This window comes from Notothenia coriiceps, unplaced genomic scaffold (assembly GCF_000735185.1).
Source record: "Notothenia coriiceps isolate Sejong01 unplaced genomic scaffold, NC01 NC01_scaffold00031853, whole genome shotgun sequence".
NCBI lineage: Eukaryota > Metazoa > Chordata > Actinopteri > Perciformes > Nototheniidae > Notothenia > Notothenia coriiceps.
In genome coordinates this window covers 554,612-574,074 of record NW_011364554.1, presented here as the reverse complement: position 1 = coordinate 574,074, position 19,463 = coordinate 554,612, and the positions used below count along the sequence as shown (strand labels likewise).

General features: G+C 39.3%; 4 protein-coding genes across 7 annotated transcripts; 2 read left to right on the top strand and 2 right to left on the bottom strand.

Moving 5' to 3' along the window:
- Positions 1-2,737: 2,737 nt before the first annotated feature.
- Positions 2,738-5,771, top strand: rcvrn2 (recoverin 2). Its single transcript, XM_010788462.1, has 3 exons — positions 2,738-3,118; positions 4,972-5,083; positions 5,573-5,771. Exons 1-3 carry the CDS (start codon positions 2,738-2,740, stop codon positions 5,659-5,661), a joined length of 582 nt encoding a protein of 193 aa, XP_010786764.1. The 3' UTR covers positions 5,662-5,771.
- A 2,210-nt stretch (positions 5,772-7,981) lies between these two features.
- On the bottom strand, positions 7,982-11,997 carry LOC104960475 (germ cell-specific gene 1-like protein). Its single transcript, XM_010788542.1, has 6 exons — positions 11,802-11,997; positions 9,251-9,433; positions 9,030-9,077; positions 8,759-8,911; positions 8,525-8,636; positions 7,982-8,408 (listed from the first exon to the last, which is right to left on the bottom strand). The coding sequence occupies exons 1-6, from the start codon at positions 11,995-11,997 to the stop codon at positions 8,045-8,047; spliced, it is 1,056 nt and encodes a 351-aa protein (XP_010786844.1). The 3' UTR covers positions 7,982-8,044.
- A 2,677-nt stretch (positions 11,998-14,674) lies between these two features.
- atg12 (ATG12 autophagy related 12 homolog (S. cerevisiae)) lies at positions 14,675-17,188 on the bottom strand. Its single transcript, XM_010788463.1, has 4 exons — positions 16,972-17,188; positions 15,861-15,997; positions 15,708-15,770; positions 14,675-14,861 (listed from the first exon to the last, which is right to left on the bottom strand). The coding sequence occupies exons 1-4, from the start codon at positions 17,063-17,065 to the stop codon at positions 14,802-14,804; spliced, it is 354 nt and encodes a 117-aa protein (XP_010786765.1). The 5' UTR covers positions 17,066-17,188; the 3' UTR covers positions 14,675-14,801.
- isoc2 (isochorismatase domain containing 2) lies at positions 17,104-19,442 on the top strand. Of its 4 annotated transcripts, none has more exons than XM_010788468.1 (7): positions 17,104-17,122; positions 17,469-17,533; positions 17,917-18,041; positions 18,147-18,359; positions 18,882-18,952; positions 19,080-19,197; positions 19,283-19,442. In XM_010788468.1, coding segments are annotated over exons 2-7 (594 nt in total). In that variant the 5' UTR covers positions 17,104-17,122; positions 17,469-17,532; the 3' UTR covers positions 19,349-19,442. The 4 variants fall into 4 exon arrangements, with proteins under 4 accessions (XP_010786770.1, XP_010786767.1, XP_010786766.1 ...); XM_010788465.1 differs by lacking the exon at positions 17,104-17,122 and adding an exon at positions 17,184-17,261; XM_010788464.1 differs by lacking the exon at positions 17,104-17,122 and adding an exon at positions 17,193-17,261 and having other exon boundaries at positions 17,423-17,533.
- The last annotated feature ends 21 nt before the right edge of the window (positions 19,443-19,463 follow it).

Genomic DNA, 19,463 nt, shown 5'->3' with positions numbered 1-19,463 from the left:
TATCTCTAGCTGTGTTTACTCCTACTGTCAATAAACTTATATCTGTTGATGCACTATTTAAAGGTCCCCTATTATACTGTTTTTCATCAATATATTATAGGTCTCAGATATATACAAACATGTCTCTGAAGTGTTTGACTCCAAATACCAAACAGATCATTGTAGCATCCCATAAACCCCTCTGTTTCAGGCCTGTTTCAAAAGTGCTGATTCTCTGTCTGGTACTTTAGATGAAAATAAGGAGCCACTCCCCACGCCCCTCTGAGAGATTTGGTTAAAAAGAACACAATGGTGCTCTAGGAGGAGATTCCTGAGATTTTCCTGAAACTTTCAGAATCTCTTTACACTGAGGGGACACTTCTTTATGTATAAAAGACAAGAAAAAGTGGATTTTGCATAATAGGTGACCTTTAAACAAGTATTATATGTTTGCCTGCTAAGTAAATGTATATCCTATTTATTGTTGCAATACATTTGTGTGTTAAAAAATTCATAATTTCTTTATTAAAAAAGTGTAATTGTTGTGCTTATGCTATAGTTTGTGCTTAGATATCCACTTTATATGAACCCTCACCTTCACCACAGGAAGAATGACATTTCCAAAAGGACCTCAAATCCCTACTTGCACCAGCTCTAGCAATTAGTCGAGCCTAGGGTACAGGTCAGGTGTCAGAGAGTGACGAAGTAATTCTATTGGGCAAGCACTGAAGGGATAATGATGATGCTAAGTGGCTAAGGGTTGGATTGGGTGGGACGCAGTGGGTCAGGGTAATCCAATAGATGGACTCATGAGCATCTTTATGGAGCAAAGACCATCCTGATGCATAAATAAGACATGAAAGATAATCATACAGTGTTCAAAACTGTTTGACTATGCATTCATCTGTCCTGTTTCAGTAAAATGACCCTTGTGCAAATGCCCCCACCTCCATGCTGAGTTTCTCAAAACAAACAGTTAAGCAAGTCAAGATAATTATTTCAGTCTATTCAAAGCATACACAAAGGAAAAAGATTGCTGATGTAAATGTGTCAGCCAAAGTGTTATATAGTGAGTTTGATGTGATGATGTAGGGAGATGGCTGTGACGACTAGGATGCAACCAGATAGGCCCAAAGGACTGGAACTGAGGAAATGGGTATAAATGCTCCAATAAGTACAAATGAAGACACATTAAAGAGTATGAATGTTTGTGTCAGTTAGTTTGAATAACAGGAAGCATTTTGGGAGGAAAAAATACACTTTGTGGATGGAAAATTCAAATCCAGGACCAAGAAAGGTTTAAAAGAAGGACAATATGGCGGCCAAAAAGCAAAAACACAATTATGCAGTATATTACACTTTTGAATTAAGAAAAGGCAGGCACAACTTTTAAACAATCTGCCCAGTAAAACCCAGGTTAGAGACAAAAATGTATTTTAAAGGTCATCCCTGACATTGGATGGAGGTAATTTACAATGCCTTTAGTGTGGATGTGAGAGGGCGTAGGTGGGATTTAAGGTGAGGGGGAGTTAAACTGCCTGGACAGATGGTAGTCTGGATTAGGTTTCAGTAGTCAACTAAACCCATTGAAAGGCCAATACAGAAAAAAGCAGACATACAGTGAATGAACTAATGCTAGGTTTAAAAAAAAAAAAAGACACCTGGAGCGAATTTTCTTGTCAGTTTATAGAAGTAATGTTTAAGTTTGTAGCTTCTTAAATATTTCTCAATTCATCAAAAGGGTTGTAAGCACAATGAAACAGTGAAATGCTTAAAATAAATAAAGATTAGTGTTGGGGAAATATTTTCCAAGGCCCATAACTTTGACCCAGTTTATCAGTTCATATTGTCCTGACTGATCACACGCACCTGTAACCTTGGCTGCTGTGCTCTCAGTGTTTTGTCTCCCTGTTCCTGCCTGTTGGCGTCAGCTGATAGAGGTGTTATCATTCTATCTTGTTATGCACAATGTTGATTATTCTCTCTGAACTAGCTAAATACATGGGCCTGGGGTAGAGTTCTTCAGAATTTACGTGGCAACTCTACCGTGAAGTCAGAACCTCTGGCTCTTGGACTTGTTTTGTGAATTCTCTGGCCGAAGCTCGTAATAAACCATCAGTTTTTGACATCTAAGCTCCAGCTCTCCCCGTGTCTCCTTCCTGAGTCGGTGACTCCCACTGCATTGCTACACAGAAGTTTCTCCCACAATTAGTATCTAAGTAAAGTAAAACCATAAACTTCTTAGACGGGAGGCATACCTCAGAAATCATAATATTCATAAATAATAAACAAAGGATTAAACTCAACAATCTCATACTAGATCTTTCTAGACTAAGAGACCCAATAAAGAAAAGTAGGCTCAGCCACCTTAAATCCCGCATTAACAGAATTAACCCTCTCGCCCATGGGAGGCATGCGTTGCCCCTGCCCTCCTTATCTCTTACTGTCTTACTTGTTGAGACACACGCTCAAATCTTCAGCCATCATCTGCCGAAACAACACACAGGTGAGCTTTCCCTACAATCCTCACTCTGCTATTTATTGATACGGAAGTTTAATCTATTAAACTCATTTCATTAGTGGACGTTACCATATGCGTTTTTTTCTTCTTCTCTGTTCTCTTTGGCCTCTAACATCAACAGCAGAGGTCAAGCCAGAGGAGAAATAGTTGAAACAAAGGAGAAGTCCAAGTGGCACAGGAGAAATAAAACTCCAGTGGCAAATATTTGCCAGTGAGAACTGACCCTGAAAAACTACCATGGGAAATTCAACCAGTAGCGCATTATCGAAGGAGATCCTGAAGGACCTGAAGCTCACCACACACTTCGCTGAGGATGAGATCTCCCAGTGGTACGAGAACTTTCAGAAGCAGTGCCCGACAGGACGCATTACACCAGAAGAGTTTGAGCAGATCTACGCCCGCTTCTTCCCTGACAGCGATGCAAAGAGCTACGCACGACATGTGTTTCGCTCCTTTGACACAAACGACGATGGCACCTTGGACTTCAAGGAGTACATCATCGCACTGCACATGACCTCCACTGGGAAGACGACCAGGAAACTGGAGTGGGCCTTCTCGCTGTTTGACGTGGACAAGAACGGATACATCAACAAGACAGAAGTGACGGAGATCTGCCAGGTGAGGGGGGACAAGCAGTGGGATGTTGCCTTTTCTAAACATTCATCTCATCTGTTGGAGAGTAGTTCCAACTATGTTGACAAGGAGTGCTAAAGAGAGAAATGTTATTTAATTTGACCATAATGTTCATCTTTATTGCTGCTACGAGAGAATGATATCAGATTTAAGCTGTTTCGTTGCACAAGGTCTTCAGGGAAATGTCTTATTCAGTTGTCAGCGACAACAGAAAGACCAAACAAGAAGATTACTTGACATGCAATCTAATACAATAATCCTGTGATCTATACTACCTTTTAAGTTTACAATGTTTAGTTCTCTTTAACTTTTATGCTGGTGAGGCGTATTTTTTAACTCTGGTCATTTTATTTAAAAAGCCTTGGAGATTTATATTTGGTTGCATCTTATTGTCAAGTATTCCTGGTAGATCCTATAATATGAATTGCTATTTTTTGGAAAATGACCTTCCTTTTTATAGTATGTAGGTCTCAGTACTAATTGCCAGCCCATTTAGAGTGTCTATTTGAGCCTGATAATCTCTGTGATTATGAAGGCAATCCTATTCTTAAACAAGACTACTCATGTATTGCTTTTCCTAAAGGGGGACTGCTCGTCACCCCTGGGTCTAATCCACGTTCCTTTGATTCATGACGTTGCCACTTTGAACTGATTTATTTATATATAATAATTACAGTAAAATAGTTGTTTCCCTTTGTTTTCATAAAATCAAAACTCAGTCTTATGATGATTACGTTTCTTACCTTAAGACAAATGTTTTAGTATGGTAAGAGGTTTAAACAGATCAGACGAGTATCCAGTTGGCAATAATAATGTGATTGAAATCCTGGCCAACTGGTCAGACTCCAATTGCATCACGTTTACAACCACTGCACTAACAAGCTACGTTTTATACCAACAGCCTACAATAGAATTATTCGTTGTGAAGAGGTTCGCAATAAACAGATCTGCAACATGCTTAGAAAATAACAATACTATTACAGAAAGATAATCCATTGGTATTTGTTTTCATTGGTAGGTTTAAAGTGTGAAACAAGTGAGTGAGGAAGGCAGGACTTGTCACACATTTTATTTGGTTTAGTCTACTATACTACACTAATATCGTAGATTATTTTAGGAGAGAGTCAAAATACATTGAATTTTTAAGGCAATGTCAGAAATATTCAGAGGCAAAGGGCAAATCTGCCAAATCGTAGGTATCTTTCCCGATCAACACAATCAAAGTCTGTTCTTGTGTATGTAAATGACTCCAAATTATAATGCCAATTTATTCAAACTGTCCCTTTTAAATTGTTTTTCTCTACCTTGATTGAAAGTATGCTACTTTATATATCAGATCTGATTGTAATTATCTATAAGTGACCAGTTACTGATTGTCATCTGTGAGCCCACTTTGTGAACTATTCTGTAAAATGGAGGGACAGTACAGCGAGAGAAGAGATGTCATCATGGTGTTTGGCCTGTGGCCTGAGTCTTGGCACTAATCCATGTTAATCTAAGTGTCTTAAATGTGGGAGATGAGTGCTTCAAGTGCTTCAAGGCCTTTAAGTGGGACACACTTAAAGACCTGAACATAAAATGCACAGTCATTTACAAGTTATTTACAATCTGCTGGAATCTAGGTGGCATTTCCCTGAGGAATTACACTCCTGCTTTCTATGTAGTTTATCATGTATAAAATATCCTACATGGGTCTCCAGGATTGCTTTGTCAGCTGCAGCTGCCACATAATTGGCTTGCACATGTTTGTTTTATTTTCTGTGTGGACTTCCGTACATTATTTGTTTGAGAGAAATGAGGCAGCATTATCACCAATCTTTTACCCAACCCCCTCTCAGGCCATATTTAAGCTGATCCCAAAGGAGGAGCACGCCAAGCTACCAGAGGATGAGAACACACCAGAGAAGAGAGCCAACAAGCTGTGGGCTTACTTCGAAAAGAAAGACAACGGTAAAGAAAACAACACACATGTCTATGCATTGTGCCCCCGTGGTGCATGACATCTGTTCTTACCCCTGCATGTGTATGTTAGCAAAAGATGAATTCAGTGTAAGCTCTTAGTACCTTTCCTCAACAAATGTTCTTACATCCGGTACTGAAGATTACAGATGTTTGGCTTAACAATAATACAAGCAGTACATCCACCTGAGGGCACTTCCCCCCCCCCCAGTTACAGCATCAAATGTGTCATGCAAGCTTTACTATGCCAGCATTACACTTAAATTGACTCCACTGCCATGCACACACACACACACACACACACACACACACACACACACACACACACACACACACACACACACACACACACACACACAGGAGATAATCAGGATTTCTTAGATAAGATACAGATGTATAATTCAACCTCATCTTTACCCCTAACTCCTTACTGTATAATGTTTTTTACCGTTTTCTCCTGCTTTCTTTTCCCCCTCACAGAGCGACTGGCTGAGGGAGAATTCATCAAGGGGGTGATTGAAAATGAGAATGCAATGCGTCTTATCCACTATGAACCACCGAAGGAATAAAGTCATAACCATTTAATTCCCTCTCGTTAAAGTCTTTCAAACCCTTTTCCTCCTTGCTCTTGGATCCACTCCACCCCTCTGTGTAAATGCTCTTCCTGCTAAATATTGGTTGCAACTAACGTTTCAGTAAGTTTAGTTTATTTAAGGTTGTTTTACTAATGTTTGTCCTTTAATCGATATAATATTGAAGCTAAAAGAGGCCAATTAAGGCGTAGCGTTCTGTACAGGTAAAAAATAAGCTTTGTTGCTACTTCTTTTGTATGATAATAAACAATTCATAAGTATCATACCCGACAGGTTGCGTAACCCTTTCATGCATAGAGGTCACTACAGTGGACAGCTATTCAAAAGGTGTTTTCTTGTATATGCATTGTTTTTTTTTGCATAGTTGCACCATCAGCCACTACATAGGACCCTATTGCATCATCCCATACACTGCTATTCAGAGCCAAGTCAGTGTAAGTGCATGATACATGTCTCTAAACCAAGATGGACGACAGAAAGCCACATGGACCAAGTCACCCATCTATATCTTGCCAATCCTTTTATGGAAAGCGTCCCCTGCAGGTATAAAAAATGTGGTGACATCAAGTAACAACTAAGGAATCATATAATTCATAAATTATCAAAGTATTGAGTTTAAGTTTGCAGGAAATCATGATTAACCACCTGTCCACTACAGTGGACGTCATGCATCACTGGCTATTTCAACTACAATGAATACTGGTACTGCTGCTGCTGTACCCAGGGCCGTCCCTCCCTACAGGCAGATCATGCAGACTGTGTGGGGCCTCACCTTGTGGAGGGGGGCACACCTTGCGGAGGGGGGCCTCATCTGAGGCGCACCTATGCGCTTATGTGGCGCAATTAGGGTGGCGCGGCACGGTTTCGCCGCTGCGAGGCTCCACTAGCACTCATCAAATAACTGTGCGTGGGGCCTCAAATTGGCCCCTGGCCCTGGTTATTCTTGAAAATACTTCATCTGCAATATCTTTTTGGACCGTAAATCAATATACTTATGTTATTATAATGTAATTTTAAGTTTGCACATCTTTATTTATAATTTTTTCCAAATGTAAATCTCTGCAGTTCAAACCCTGAACGCATACTGTCGAGTGGACATATAAAAATCTCTTTGAAAAAACTAGATTAAAAAAAATTCAAATCTTGTTTTTCATGCCACAAGAGCAATAATAACACTTGGTAAAAATCCTGACTGAGGCTTTCATAATTCATGCATGAAAGGTATTATAGTTTTTTCTACAGAACTGGAAATGTCTACAAAAGGTTGTAGCTCTAACGTGTTGTACTGAATTCACTGTACAATAAATACATTAAAGGTTTTCTCATAAATCTGTGCTTAAAAATCGAGTTATTTGTCTCCCCCAGTAAACAGTAAATTCTTCAATGACCTAGAAACACACTGCATAATATGCTATAAAAAAATGGCTTTAAATTCTCAATTTTGTTGATCCCAGACATAAAGCCAGTGCTGTACCACACGTTAAACCGACAAAGATCTAAGGAACATATTGATGCATTTATTTAGAAATTGTTGCCTGTATAAATGTACATTCAACACAATTATTTCCCTGAAAGTGTGATGTTTCCATGGTGCAAATTTTTGTGTGCGGGTGCGTGCCAGCCTTAATTTCTTTCCAACTCCCCCCGACAACCTGCTCCCCCTCCACCTCTCCATCCCTTCACATGCTTCCCTCCTCCTTTCCATCCAACTCGGGATTACTGGTTTACACATAATCTTCTGTTCAACATCAGAGAGCAGACTTTTCAAAAGCTCTGTAATCTTTCAATCGCTATGTGTCTATCGTATGTGTCTGTGCATCTGCAGAGAAACTGTGTTTGATGTAGCTTCTGTTATGCGTGCATTGCTTCTAAAGTTTGTCACAAGAGACAGAGGAGATTGAAAAAGGAAACATGTTAAATGTCCCACTCAGATAAATGAGATTATATTGTATATTTACTATGAATGAACAGGATGATCTTTTCAACAGGAGAAGAAAAATCTGTCCTGTCTACACCTGATACATTGCGAGTTGATAAATAACCAATAAAACAATATAAACATGTGCCTTTGCAAATACAGACACACATTAACTTTTCCACCATGAGGCACTGAGAAATACCCAGAAACAATCTTGCATGTCAGTGTGACACACAGTTGTAGTCTTTACAGTTTCATTATGCATAGATTTCCGCGGCCTTCAAACGCAAAATGTGTGTTCCAACCTCACTGGAAAATGGAAGAAGAAGAAAAGAAAAACTGAATCTGTTTGCTCACATTCATCCCTTTCAAGCTCGGTGAAAGTCTCTTTCCTTTTTTTTGTTTTTCGGCTCTTATAAATTGATGGAAATCAAAGTTCCACTAACAAGGGGAATCCACTCGGTCCATAGCATCATCCATCTCTCTCTCACAGTCTTCACACCCTTCTGGCCCGCAGCCTCCTACTAAAACCAGTGTTGGTACGTCTCCATTTCCCATTCCCACCACGCTGCCATTCGGGGCCCACGCCACGTCAATCATGCCGTCCGGACACTGCAATAGGCCGCTGACAGAGTACAGCCCGCCCCCGGGAACGACCTCGTCGTAGGAAGGAGCATGAGTGGCGGCTCTCGCTTCCTCCAATCGGAGCCTCTGTCTGCGGCGGAGCTCGATGATGGTCTTCGTGTAAGAGTTGAGTGTGACCACCGCGGCCCCCATACAGCAACTGAAGGACACCCAGGCAAGACTAGGAACAGAGCAGATTTAGGAGAGTTAGAGACAAAAGAGAGACATCATGAATTGTAAATAACAAATATATGAATGTGTATTCTTGAATAATCGGGTGTGTATGCTGCCACCTACGCGAAAGACCAGCCATAGTCCCAGGACTGAGGCCTCCAGTCTTTGGGGCCAACGATGACTGTCATCTGGAACACGGTGGTGAACATCATGTGGGCCACCATCCCAAGAAGACCTACAGGGGTGTGAAACAAAACAGATCGAACCAAGAAAGATCACAATGCAAATAGAGAATGCTGTATGTAGAATGAGGAGGTTATAAAGTCAGTGAAAGATAAGTGATGAACTGAGCTTCACCTGATAACACAGTACAGATAGCTGCATAGGCATTGATCTTTAGCGAGTGCATCTCTTTATGGGAACACAAGACTTCCAGCCACATCAGTAAGAAGCCCATCCCCAGCAGACCGATGTACGTAAACTCTGAAATAACTGACAGCCAGAGCACACCTGCAACATTTAAAAACACAGGCACAATTGACACACTCACATTAATATGACAAATATTTTCAAATAAGGCCGAAATAATAATTTCACAAATCATTTTTTCAACCAATACACAACTCACCTTGTGTTTCCCCAGGCGTTAAATCTATAAAGCTTCGACATTTCTCCCCTGCCAGCCAAATTGTGAACAGATATGAAAAAATGAAGACAGAATTGACATTTTTCGTTGAATTCAAATCAGAAAAGATTTAGCAGAGAGATGAGACTGGAAAGAACCAATGAAAATCTAAGAAAGCTAAAAGAGCACGGAAATACTGTGACCTGATGCAAGTGTTAGCTCACCATCGTTGTGTGTCTCGCAGCTCTCCCAGAAACCAGTGTGGAAGTATCTGAAAGCAAACTTGTCTTCTCCTGTCTCCCATATGTACTGAACTGCGTTAGCCATCTGCCGCTGTCTGATCCGGGCCAGCTCGTCCCTCCGGGCCGGAGACAGGGTGCGGTTGTACGGGTTCTGAGTGGGACTCTCTGTGGGACAGCAAGAGGTGGACAATAAGAAAAAAAAACACATATAGGTTTATATCTGTGGCTGTCCATCCCTGTTGTGGATAATGGAGGTTGTGGTAACACTAAGTGCATTTAACCACGAAGATTACAATTATAACAGCAAGAAAATTGCCTTCAAATATGCAAAAGCTTTTCATGTGCTGGTGCAATATATAAAAATATAACTTCACACAGCATATTTGACATTTATATACATTTTTTATGCCATTCTTGTTTCATACACTAAATGTAAATAATATTTTGTATTGTGCCAGCTGTAATTTAGCCTGTCAATATTGTTTCATTTGGCAGATAGTTTAGATATCCTTTCTTCACGGTCAACTTTTTTGTTTTAGTTTCTTTTTGTTCTGTTTTATCTTCTATTTTGCAACGTTTATATTGTATAATTGTTTATTTTTTACTCTTTTTTTATTTCTAAATACGTGTAATACATTGTTTTTCATGCTGCTGCAATGAAAACTTTTCCAAATTTGGGATCAATAAAGTATATCTTATCTTAAGCCAAACCGTTTTAAGTGCTAAAAAAGGACCCTCTTCCTGTAGGGGAAACATTACATTTCCTTTTTATGTATTGGATGTGCAGGCATCAACAACTGTTGTTTAATACAGTACACGCATGACATGCACAGACACACAGTGTGCATACTGCATTTGCCCTTACACTTCAGAAATATCTAATAGCATCTTTGACAAAATATTAAGTTGTCAAAAAACGTAATGCATGAATTGTCTGAGAGGAGAATTACAAACACACATTTTGTTTGCAGCTTAACCCTGATTTTGTTGGAGAAAAACATGTTTTGAGTTTAGATTGAGAGACCGAGAGAAAATAATGGGCACAAATCTAGTTGGTTTCTCACACCATGGTCTCAAAAGTATCATGCCTGTGTTTTTCAGTCACATGCAGGCTTGTCAGCACCATGTCGTGCCACATGTGTTTGTATCAGTTTTAAAAACATAAGGGACAGTTAAAGCTACCACCGTGAAGACATTTCTGAACAAATACACAAAGTACATGTAGATGATTTTTTGATGCGGTAAGAGCTGTTAATCCCATTGTGGATTAAGAATATCTGTTGAGAAATAAAAACCAGGCAGCAGCCAATGTCCAATAAACCCTAAAACGTGGGATGTGCCATCACACCCCACAGATTAATACTACACCATAATTAAATTCACTGCGGGAAGGTATGTGCAAAAAGAGATTAAAAAAGAAACCAGGGACAATCAAAAGGGGAGAAGCCTGTGTGTTTATCCAGTGAGATTATTTTGAGGCATTGTTTCTGGTTATGCAGTAATACAGTGCTAGAATTCAATACTCATGTAATCAGGTTCAAAAGTCAAGGCCAAAGTTTTGGTGAGTTCAGCGCCAGAAAGCTGCATTTAAGATCTTCACATATTTTTGAAAGACTCAGAGATAATACACAATAACAAGCTGACCACATGCACAGACATTTAACTAAAATGTGATCTGATATACCATATATGCACACTGAACACACAAGATACTTTCAATTGCAGAGAAACATTTTGGTCCATCAACATGTAGGCTCATTCTTGACCTTGCTGAAGGCATTAGTTGCAGATGAAAGCAACAAAAAAACCTTAAGTAGTCCTTACATCTTGATTGCTTTTGTCAAATTATCTTGATGTCTTGATGTATAAATAAATGATAAAACTACTGTACCATTGGAATTAGAAAGTAGTGATTCTTAAAGCATCCCAAAAACAATGGTGCATTATCCTGCTGAGGGTATCTGTCTGAAACAGAGTAACCTGTGGCAATAATGTACAGTACCTGGTCAATAACAATGTTTCGACTATTGAGAAAGACTAGGAAAGCATCACAGACTGTTGATGCCAGGTATCCATGAGCTCACACTGTTTCCGACAAATGTCTTGTGAAATGCCCGTGAACGTGCCCCAACAGATATATGGATTATGTGGATCACAGGCAACTTTCTTTTGTGCCTTTGATGATCCAACTCATAGATGAATTCAATACGGCATGACAAGTATCTGTGCCCATGAATGTTTTGCTTATCAGTAATTGAATGTCTTTGCTCGGACTGCATACTTAGCTGTTCTGTTGAGACTATATTGATTGTCAGAACCAAGAGGGAGCTTTTTGATAACTAGAAAAAGTGTTCCTTTAAAAAGTGGGTATTAGGATACATGTAAATACACTCATTTGTATGTAATCACCTAACTAAAAGTGAAGTTAAAGTTACAGTATACATAAAGGAAGCAATAAAGAAACACAATAAAGCAATAGGAAGCAAACAAAGCTTCACAGAACACTTTGATGTGGAGAGGTAAACACATCTACCTGTGGTGTAAGGCTCGCTGTTGTTCTGACCACAGTTCTTCATTTTGACGGGCGACAGGCAGAGGGGCTTCACCACCTTGTGGGTGCCCTCACACCAGTAAGAGGTGCAGAGGGCCAGGATGGAGAGTGCCAGAGCCAGAGAGGTCAAGGTCAGGGAGAGCAGGGAGCGAGAGCGACGGGACATTCGCTCCAGCATGGCCACGCAGGAGAAGAGGGAGGCAGGGCGAGGCCAGCGAGAGAGGGGGGACAAAGTGAGGCAAAGAGGGGGGAGATGCTGCACGTGGATATAGGAAGAACAGGACAGAGGGTATAACTGCAGTCACAGATGGTGCTGGGAGGGCAGGGCAGATGTTTTGGGATGGTTTAAAGAGGTGATGAGCTGCCAGGTTTAGATGGAGAGAAAACAATTAATGTGATGTAACTGTTTAAACAAAAGATGACCAAACACAGCTGACAAAGCGATACTTTAAAGACAGATTGATTAAAAGATAGGATAGCGAGGGGGGGGGGGGAAGCTGGATAAGATGCTCTGAAGTTCATACATGTGGGAAAGAACAGATGGAACGAAAAATGAACAAGAGGGGATTTAGGTGGACGTTGGTTCGCTCCGGGAGAAATGCAAATACTCAACGGTATGCTGGACAGAAAGATTGAATGTGATATCCTGCTATTGATCCCTGTGGTGAATGATGGCCATACATCCCCTGACCTCAGACCCCTTTGTGCTCACTTTAAAGATCAATGCAACGCTTACAAAAGAGTTATAAAAAATGCTTGGATTTATCACTAAAATGTGTATGTCTAAGGAGATGGAGGATATCCTTAAACCCAATCCATCTCCTGGCAAGAAAGTAAGATTAAATGTTTAAATGAAACTACCAAGGCTAAAAACAGGGTCTTCAGATGGTGACATTTAAATGTGTTGATAAGAAGGGCTTAAGAAGGGTTTATGAAAGAATAATAATGCTAGTGCTATCCGGTGACCCCAGCTAATATCTCCCCTCCTCCTGATTAACACACTCAGGCCTGACCCCGCCTCTCATTATTAACTCCACTGTGGGACACTCAGTGGAAGAAGAGATTACTTTTCTTTTGATGAAATTATGGATAAACCACAGATCTAAATGAATGTTTTGCTAGTAATCCCTGATAATCTTCTTTTATCTGTTGGTGTTAGGTGTGTTTTAGTGTGAAGCGCATCCTGACCATGTCTGCTCTCTCTCTCTCATGCAATGTCTGCCTGTAAGCCCCCAGACCCTGAAACACAACAGAACAGAAGTTAAACAAGGGATAGTATAGAAATCTCTGATCTGCATGAAACACCTGCCAATGTTGGTTTCTAGAATCTGAATAAAGTTGATAATATACAGCACATAATACAAATACCTACATACACGTTAGGGCATTAGGATGCATAATGAAGAAAAACTACAATCTGTATGTTTAGTATATCGTTTTCTATTGACTGTATCTGTAAACATATTGTATTCTGTGTATCTTGATGTTATCTACAATATTTCCTCCACACTCAATACAATTTGTTCTCAATTAAGAACATTTCTCTTAAGCGTTATATACTGAACTTATATAGTGTGATCAAAATACGTTTGTTGGAGTTTATTCCATTAATGAATTCAGTGCAAGCTTATCTATAGATACAACGCGTTAACACCACTTTTACTATGTCTGACAAGATGCATTGACAGGTTTGTCTGTCTTTACAAATGTTAAGTAGCTGATTAGAAATGGTACCAGCACATTATCTGAATATCTGATATATGTACTAAGTGTATATAATAGTAGTAATGAGAAAAGCAATGCATATATATATATATATATCGCAGTTCTGTATTCTTAAAACTGTAAGTACTGGTTATTATTTTTGATTGTTTTGTTTGTAAGCCACAGAAAAAAGTTGAACATGTAAATTATAATTTTCCAGTTGGTAAAATCTTCATTTTAATAGTTGTATCCAACATCAGTCCAAAACCTAGAGCTACTCAATTAAAAACCATCATAAATACTTGACAAAAGCATCACATTTTGACATTTGAAATGCAGGTACCAGTAACTGGTATTTCGAAGTAAAGATTACAGAAATTATAAATGTTCTGTTGATTGACTAATCAATAGAGTCATAGTTATTTTTTTAAAGTAACAAGTACCTACCAAATATATTTTCCTTGTCCCTTGTAGCACTTCAGGGCAAACATGAGGTAACTATCAGGATGGAAAGGTGAAATAAAAAAGGTCCACTTGTTGCAGTCCTGTAAAGCTGCAGTCCTCTGTTATCTCTGCCCTGGTCAAGAGCCTTTCATCAAAAAGCTCCTTAAGTACTTGATTTTAGTCGCTCCATCTTGAACTGATTTTAAGAGTCACTAGCCTCTTGATCTTTTCCCTCAGTATCCGTCACTTGTGTTTCTCCTCCAGGATGAGTCAGTGATCCTTACCTCTCCAGTTGAGATCCTCCCTTTAATCCTCCTGGCCAATAGTCGGACAGAGATGCACCGATGGAGACTGTCTGTCTCCACGCCACTCTCTTTTCTGGCTTTCTTGGGAATTGATGTCACAACCCCATCCTGGATCGTGTAATCCCTCTAAGACCATCTGTTACTGTGGTGCCCTCTCTTTTCCCGTGTCTGTCTATTTTGAGTGGATGGTCCTTTGCAATCTCCCAAAAACTTTTGTTAAATGTAACTTTTTCTCTGTATTTATTTTGAACACTCAAAGTTTGGATAACACTGTGAACCATCTTATCCATAGGAATGGCCATTTCCTTTTTTCCCTTATCACCTTTACCGCTGTGCAAAGCCAGGTCTTGTGCCCAGTATTTTAATGTTTGAGTGATAACTTGAAAAAATGACAGAAGGAGCTTTACATAGTCACAATAATTTATTTACAATATGTATTTACAGAACAAACTGAATGGAAAAAAATATTGTGTGTTTGGTGGATGGATTAAAGAAAGAGTCAGGTCCAAAATAGAGCAGAAGAAACAGTTCAACCCCAGGCTTGAGATTTACAGTAATGTAGAACCAGCTTGTTATCACTGCCAAAACACTGAAAAAGAAAGAGAGAAAAATGCAGTAAAGGAAGTGATGTGACAGTACAGCTCAAACTACTTTGTACAAACTACTGTTAACTGTCCTATTTAATTGGATATTGAGCTGCAGAGCAGTAAGAGCAGATGTCCCCTGTCAATTCTGGACTTTGAGGTCATTACAGTTTCTTACTTTAATCAGTGGTTTAGGATTTTAGCATTTGAAACATGGAGCTTCCCTCTTACTGCCCCCTCTGCTGGTTAAAGCTCCACATGACACAATCTCTTCTACGGCCCAGGATTGGAAAGTACAAACACTAACAATATAATATTTCATTAAAAGGCCAAGAGGCTAAGCAAGTTCGGATATTTTCTAGTTTAGTGGTTTAGTACCATCATACTCTGTCATTTTGTATAAAGTACATCTCCTATAAAAAAGAAAAGGTAAGATTTACAGAACACAATTCAAAATGAAACAATATTATTTGTAAGGAGACAGGCTTGGTGGATTTACTAAATAAATACAAGGCAAACAAATAAATTCAATTGTTGTTGTTGGCTTGTAAACATGAAGGAACTCAACCTTTTGTGTGTATTGTTTTGCAAATGTACTTGGAGACATAGTTTAGGTTTGTGTGTCTGGATTCTATATTTTAGTTGCTTTTTAGTTACTCTTTATAAGTAAATGTAACTGGAATCAAACATGGTGTTGGGTGATGAGGCTTAAATCTCTAAAAGGAAAAGGTGTTTAAATGGACTTTGGAGTTGAGATTATTTAGTTGCACATACTGAAAATGAATTACAAATCAATACCGTTTAGGTTCAAACAGTCACAGGGCATTCAAATACTGTAGGTGTTTACTCACATCAAACAGGGTGCCTACTTCTTGATCCGGTGAAGGGGCGAATGACTGGTTAACATAAATGAACTGGAAAAAAGCAGATGAAGTGACATGAAAAGAAAAGAAGACCTAAAGTTTTAGAAAGTGAACACACAGGTTGACAAACTTCATCCTTACCAGTTGTTCACTGCCTTCAATCTTGAGGAAGCGAGAGATGAACTGAGACAGGGACAGTATCGTCCGACCCCGCTCCACTGCCCACTTCTTTGTTTTCATTATAGGAGTATCCCCCACTGCCTTCAGCAGCACATCAACTACAAAAGTGGAGAAAATAAAAGGTGAAAGTGCTGCTGCTGCCACCCAAACTTGTCTAGCCGAATCTGAAGATAAATTGTGTGGGAATTGATGGAGAAGTTAAATCCATTGAAACATGGAGAAGAAATTGAGAAAATACTGCAGAATTAAGTACATGCCATTCACTCTTTACATTTTTTTTAATAAATACAAATAGGCTGTGCTCAGAAGAAACAGAATTTTAATATTATACTCAAAAAATTATTTTTGTGTACATAAATGATAAACATACAGGGCTACAAAAAATAGAGGAGATATCTTCTAATATACTAGACATGATACACTTCAGTCAAGTATGGGCTCACTCATCACTAATATATTTTATCTATGAAATAGAGTATTTATTTGGTAAAAACAGTTTTATAAAATAACTCTAACAGAAAGTCTCCCTGGATTAAACTTCCCACAGCTCATGAGAATAATATTAGTAACAAGTAGGATACTCCTTGCAATTCCTGAAAGAACGTTTTTAATGCCTTAAACCTAAACCATGAAACGAGATCTGTTATGTGACAATTTTAAGCTAACTGGAGTTTGTTAGCTTAGCATTAATACAATGACAGTTACAAGAGGTAGTTGATATTGGCACTATCGTAAAATATATGTTATGTAAACACATGTAAACAGCATCTCTAAAAAGTATATATCCCACGAGGGAAACTAATATTACATTAGTAAAAAGATTATGTTTTGCCTTCATAAATAGCAGCATTTGATTTAGCCGTTCCCCAAACCGGTAGTACTAAATGAAAAAAGATTAATGCTTATTGGCTAAACAGAAAAAAGGAGCCTTTCTATTGGCCAAAATCTCTGTCGATCTTAATTTACGTCACACACCCGGAACAGTTTCTTCTAGCACTGTCAACATCCCTCGTAAACAGAAAGTTATTTGTCACTGATTAAGTAGAGTTTTGGATATATAACAAATTCTTACTTTTTTTCTTCTCATCATTTGTCGACGTATCGTCTGGCGGCGGTTGTGACTCCTCTTTTGGCGTTTCTGTTGGGGACTCTGCATTGTCAGACATCTTCAGGTGACTACTCTGGCTGTGGTTACCACCCACCTGAACAAGCCTAGCGATTGGGTGCGTACAATGGCTGCTATTGGCTCTAAGAACCGTCAATCACGAAGACACGTAATTCTATTGGGCAATGGGCGGTGGGCGCTGCTGTGTTTATCAAAGGCTGTAGAACTTGTGTGTCTTCCTCATAGCTACATGCTAGGTTAGTTGTTCTTTTTTTGAATTTGGAATTGTTCAATTGCTTATGTGGAAGTTGATTGTCTATTGATTTAATCTTGTGCACGTATTTGTTAAATATTGCATGCATTCCTACTCTTTCGCTTCAACTAAAATAACATGTTGTGTTCGTTTCTCATAACACAGTCACATTGGACATTACACTTTAACCTGACAGCTGAACTTTCTACAGCCCTGTTTGACCCATTACCCAGTCCTCTACCTCTACCAGACACTAGGACCATTCAGACAACAGCAGTAAGTTCACTTGAATGTTTCTTTATATTACGTTTAGCTCAAATGACCGTAGCTATATATCGCCATGTCACTCTAATTCAATTGTGTTCAGCTAAGAGACTGTTCTCATTGTTATAAAGACAATGCCATTTACCATTGACGAAAGTTTTCGTACAAGGAAGAGAACCTATTTCCTTTAAAAGTAGACACAAAATGCACAAATTCGAAAAACATCATTTGAATGCAAAATGTATGTTTGCAACGCAGCAACTGCATTGCGTACATGACATTGAATGGGGGATATTATTACAACTTCAATGCTATTTTAATATGCAGTGGCCAATCCACTGTGTTGTTCCTGACCTTAAATCTGTAACTCCTTTTCTGTTAATTTGCTCTTCCAGTGGCAAGCATTGGCCGGCTCTCCACCAAGGATGCAGTGCTCCTCCTGTGTGACATGCAGGAGAAGTTCAGACCCAACATCTTCCAATTTCCCAACATTGTCAGCAATGCGGCCAGATTGCTCAAGGTTGGGAAAACTCACCATCACAGAATCACGCAAGTAGCTGTCAACCATACCAGTAATCAGTTTCCTATATTTATTATTAACTATTCATTATATCTCACTTCACAGGCCAGTCGTGTTCTCGGCATCCCCGCCATTTTAACAGAGCAGTACCCTAAAGGCTTGGGTCCCACTGTACAAGAGCTGGAGGCAGGTGACCTGACTGCTTATGCTAAAACCTCTTTCACCATGATGATAGATGAGGTGGAGAAGCAGATGCAGGCCCTCGGGAACCCCAAGCAGGCTATACTGTGTGGAATAGAGGCACACGCCTGTATTGCAGTAAGACCACATCACTGTTCAAATGTCATAATATAATTCTCAGCATCATGAAACACAACATAAGTCCTCTACATTATTTGAAATGTATTTTAAGTATGTTCCTTTGTTATAGTTTTTGTAAATCACAATTACTTGCAGGTTTTATTCTCCAGTTGGCTTGTCTACTGTTCTTAAAGATGCCAGATCTTGCTCATACATACCATATGTGTCGTATGCATTCTTGCATGGATTTTTGATTGACATGAAACCCTTTTTATTAGTGGTCCTTCACAGATTAAAGGAGAAATATAGTGGAAAAACTCAGTTGTTTAGTGTACATACACGTGGGTTGGATTACCTACCAACCCACAAACTGTAAAATATGAACATTTATTATGTGGAAGGCGATGATGGGAAATCTTATTATTAAGCTATAACATTATGCTGTTCTAAAGACATTTTATTATGCTAGTTTTCATGGTCTGGTGTGCAACTGAGATTAAGTTAATAATTAAATACCCTTCCCTCTTGTCTTTTCCACAGTGCACAACATATGACCTCCTTGAAAAGGGAATAGAGGTTCATATCGTGGCTGATGCCGTCTCATCCAGAAGGTATCTGTGTATTCTATTTTTTGTTCTGTTATATAGCATCGTCTGACCCACATTACATATAGATTTGTTTCTCTGTGTTTCTGGAATCGGTTTATATGTGTTCCTACTTTTGTGTCTCCCCACACAGCCAGACAGACCGTTTGTTTGCTCTGTCCCGACTGAAGCAGAGCGGGGCGTTCCTCACCACCACTGAGGCTGTTCTGCTGCAGCTGGTTCAAGGCGCCAAACACCCAAACTTCAAGGAGGTGCTTGCTATAGCTGCTCTTTGTTGCTCTCCTGAGTTACTTTAGTTTGTTTCATGCCTGACAAACTTATTTTCTTTATTGACAGATCCAGAGGCTTTTGGCCCACCCGTCCCCTGACACCGGCCTCCTCTCCTTCTTCAGCGCTCTGTAGCAGGACAATCTCCTGTGATTCTGTCCCTAAAATACTGTACAGAATTTCACTGCAACACACTGATAAAGTGCTTCAATAAAAGGATATTGCTATATATTTGTATGGCTCTTGTGTT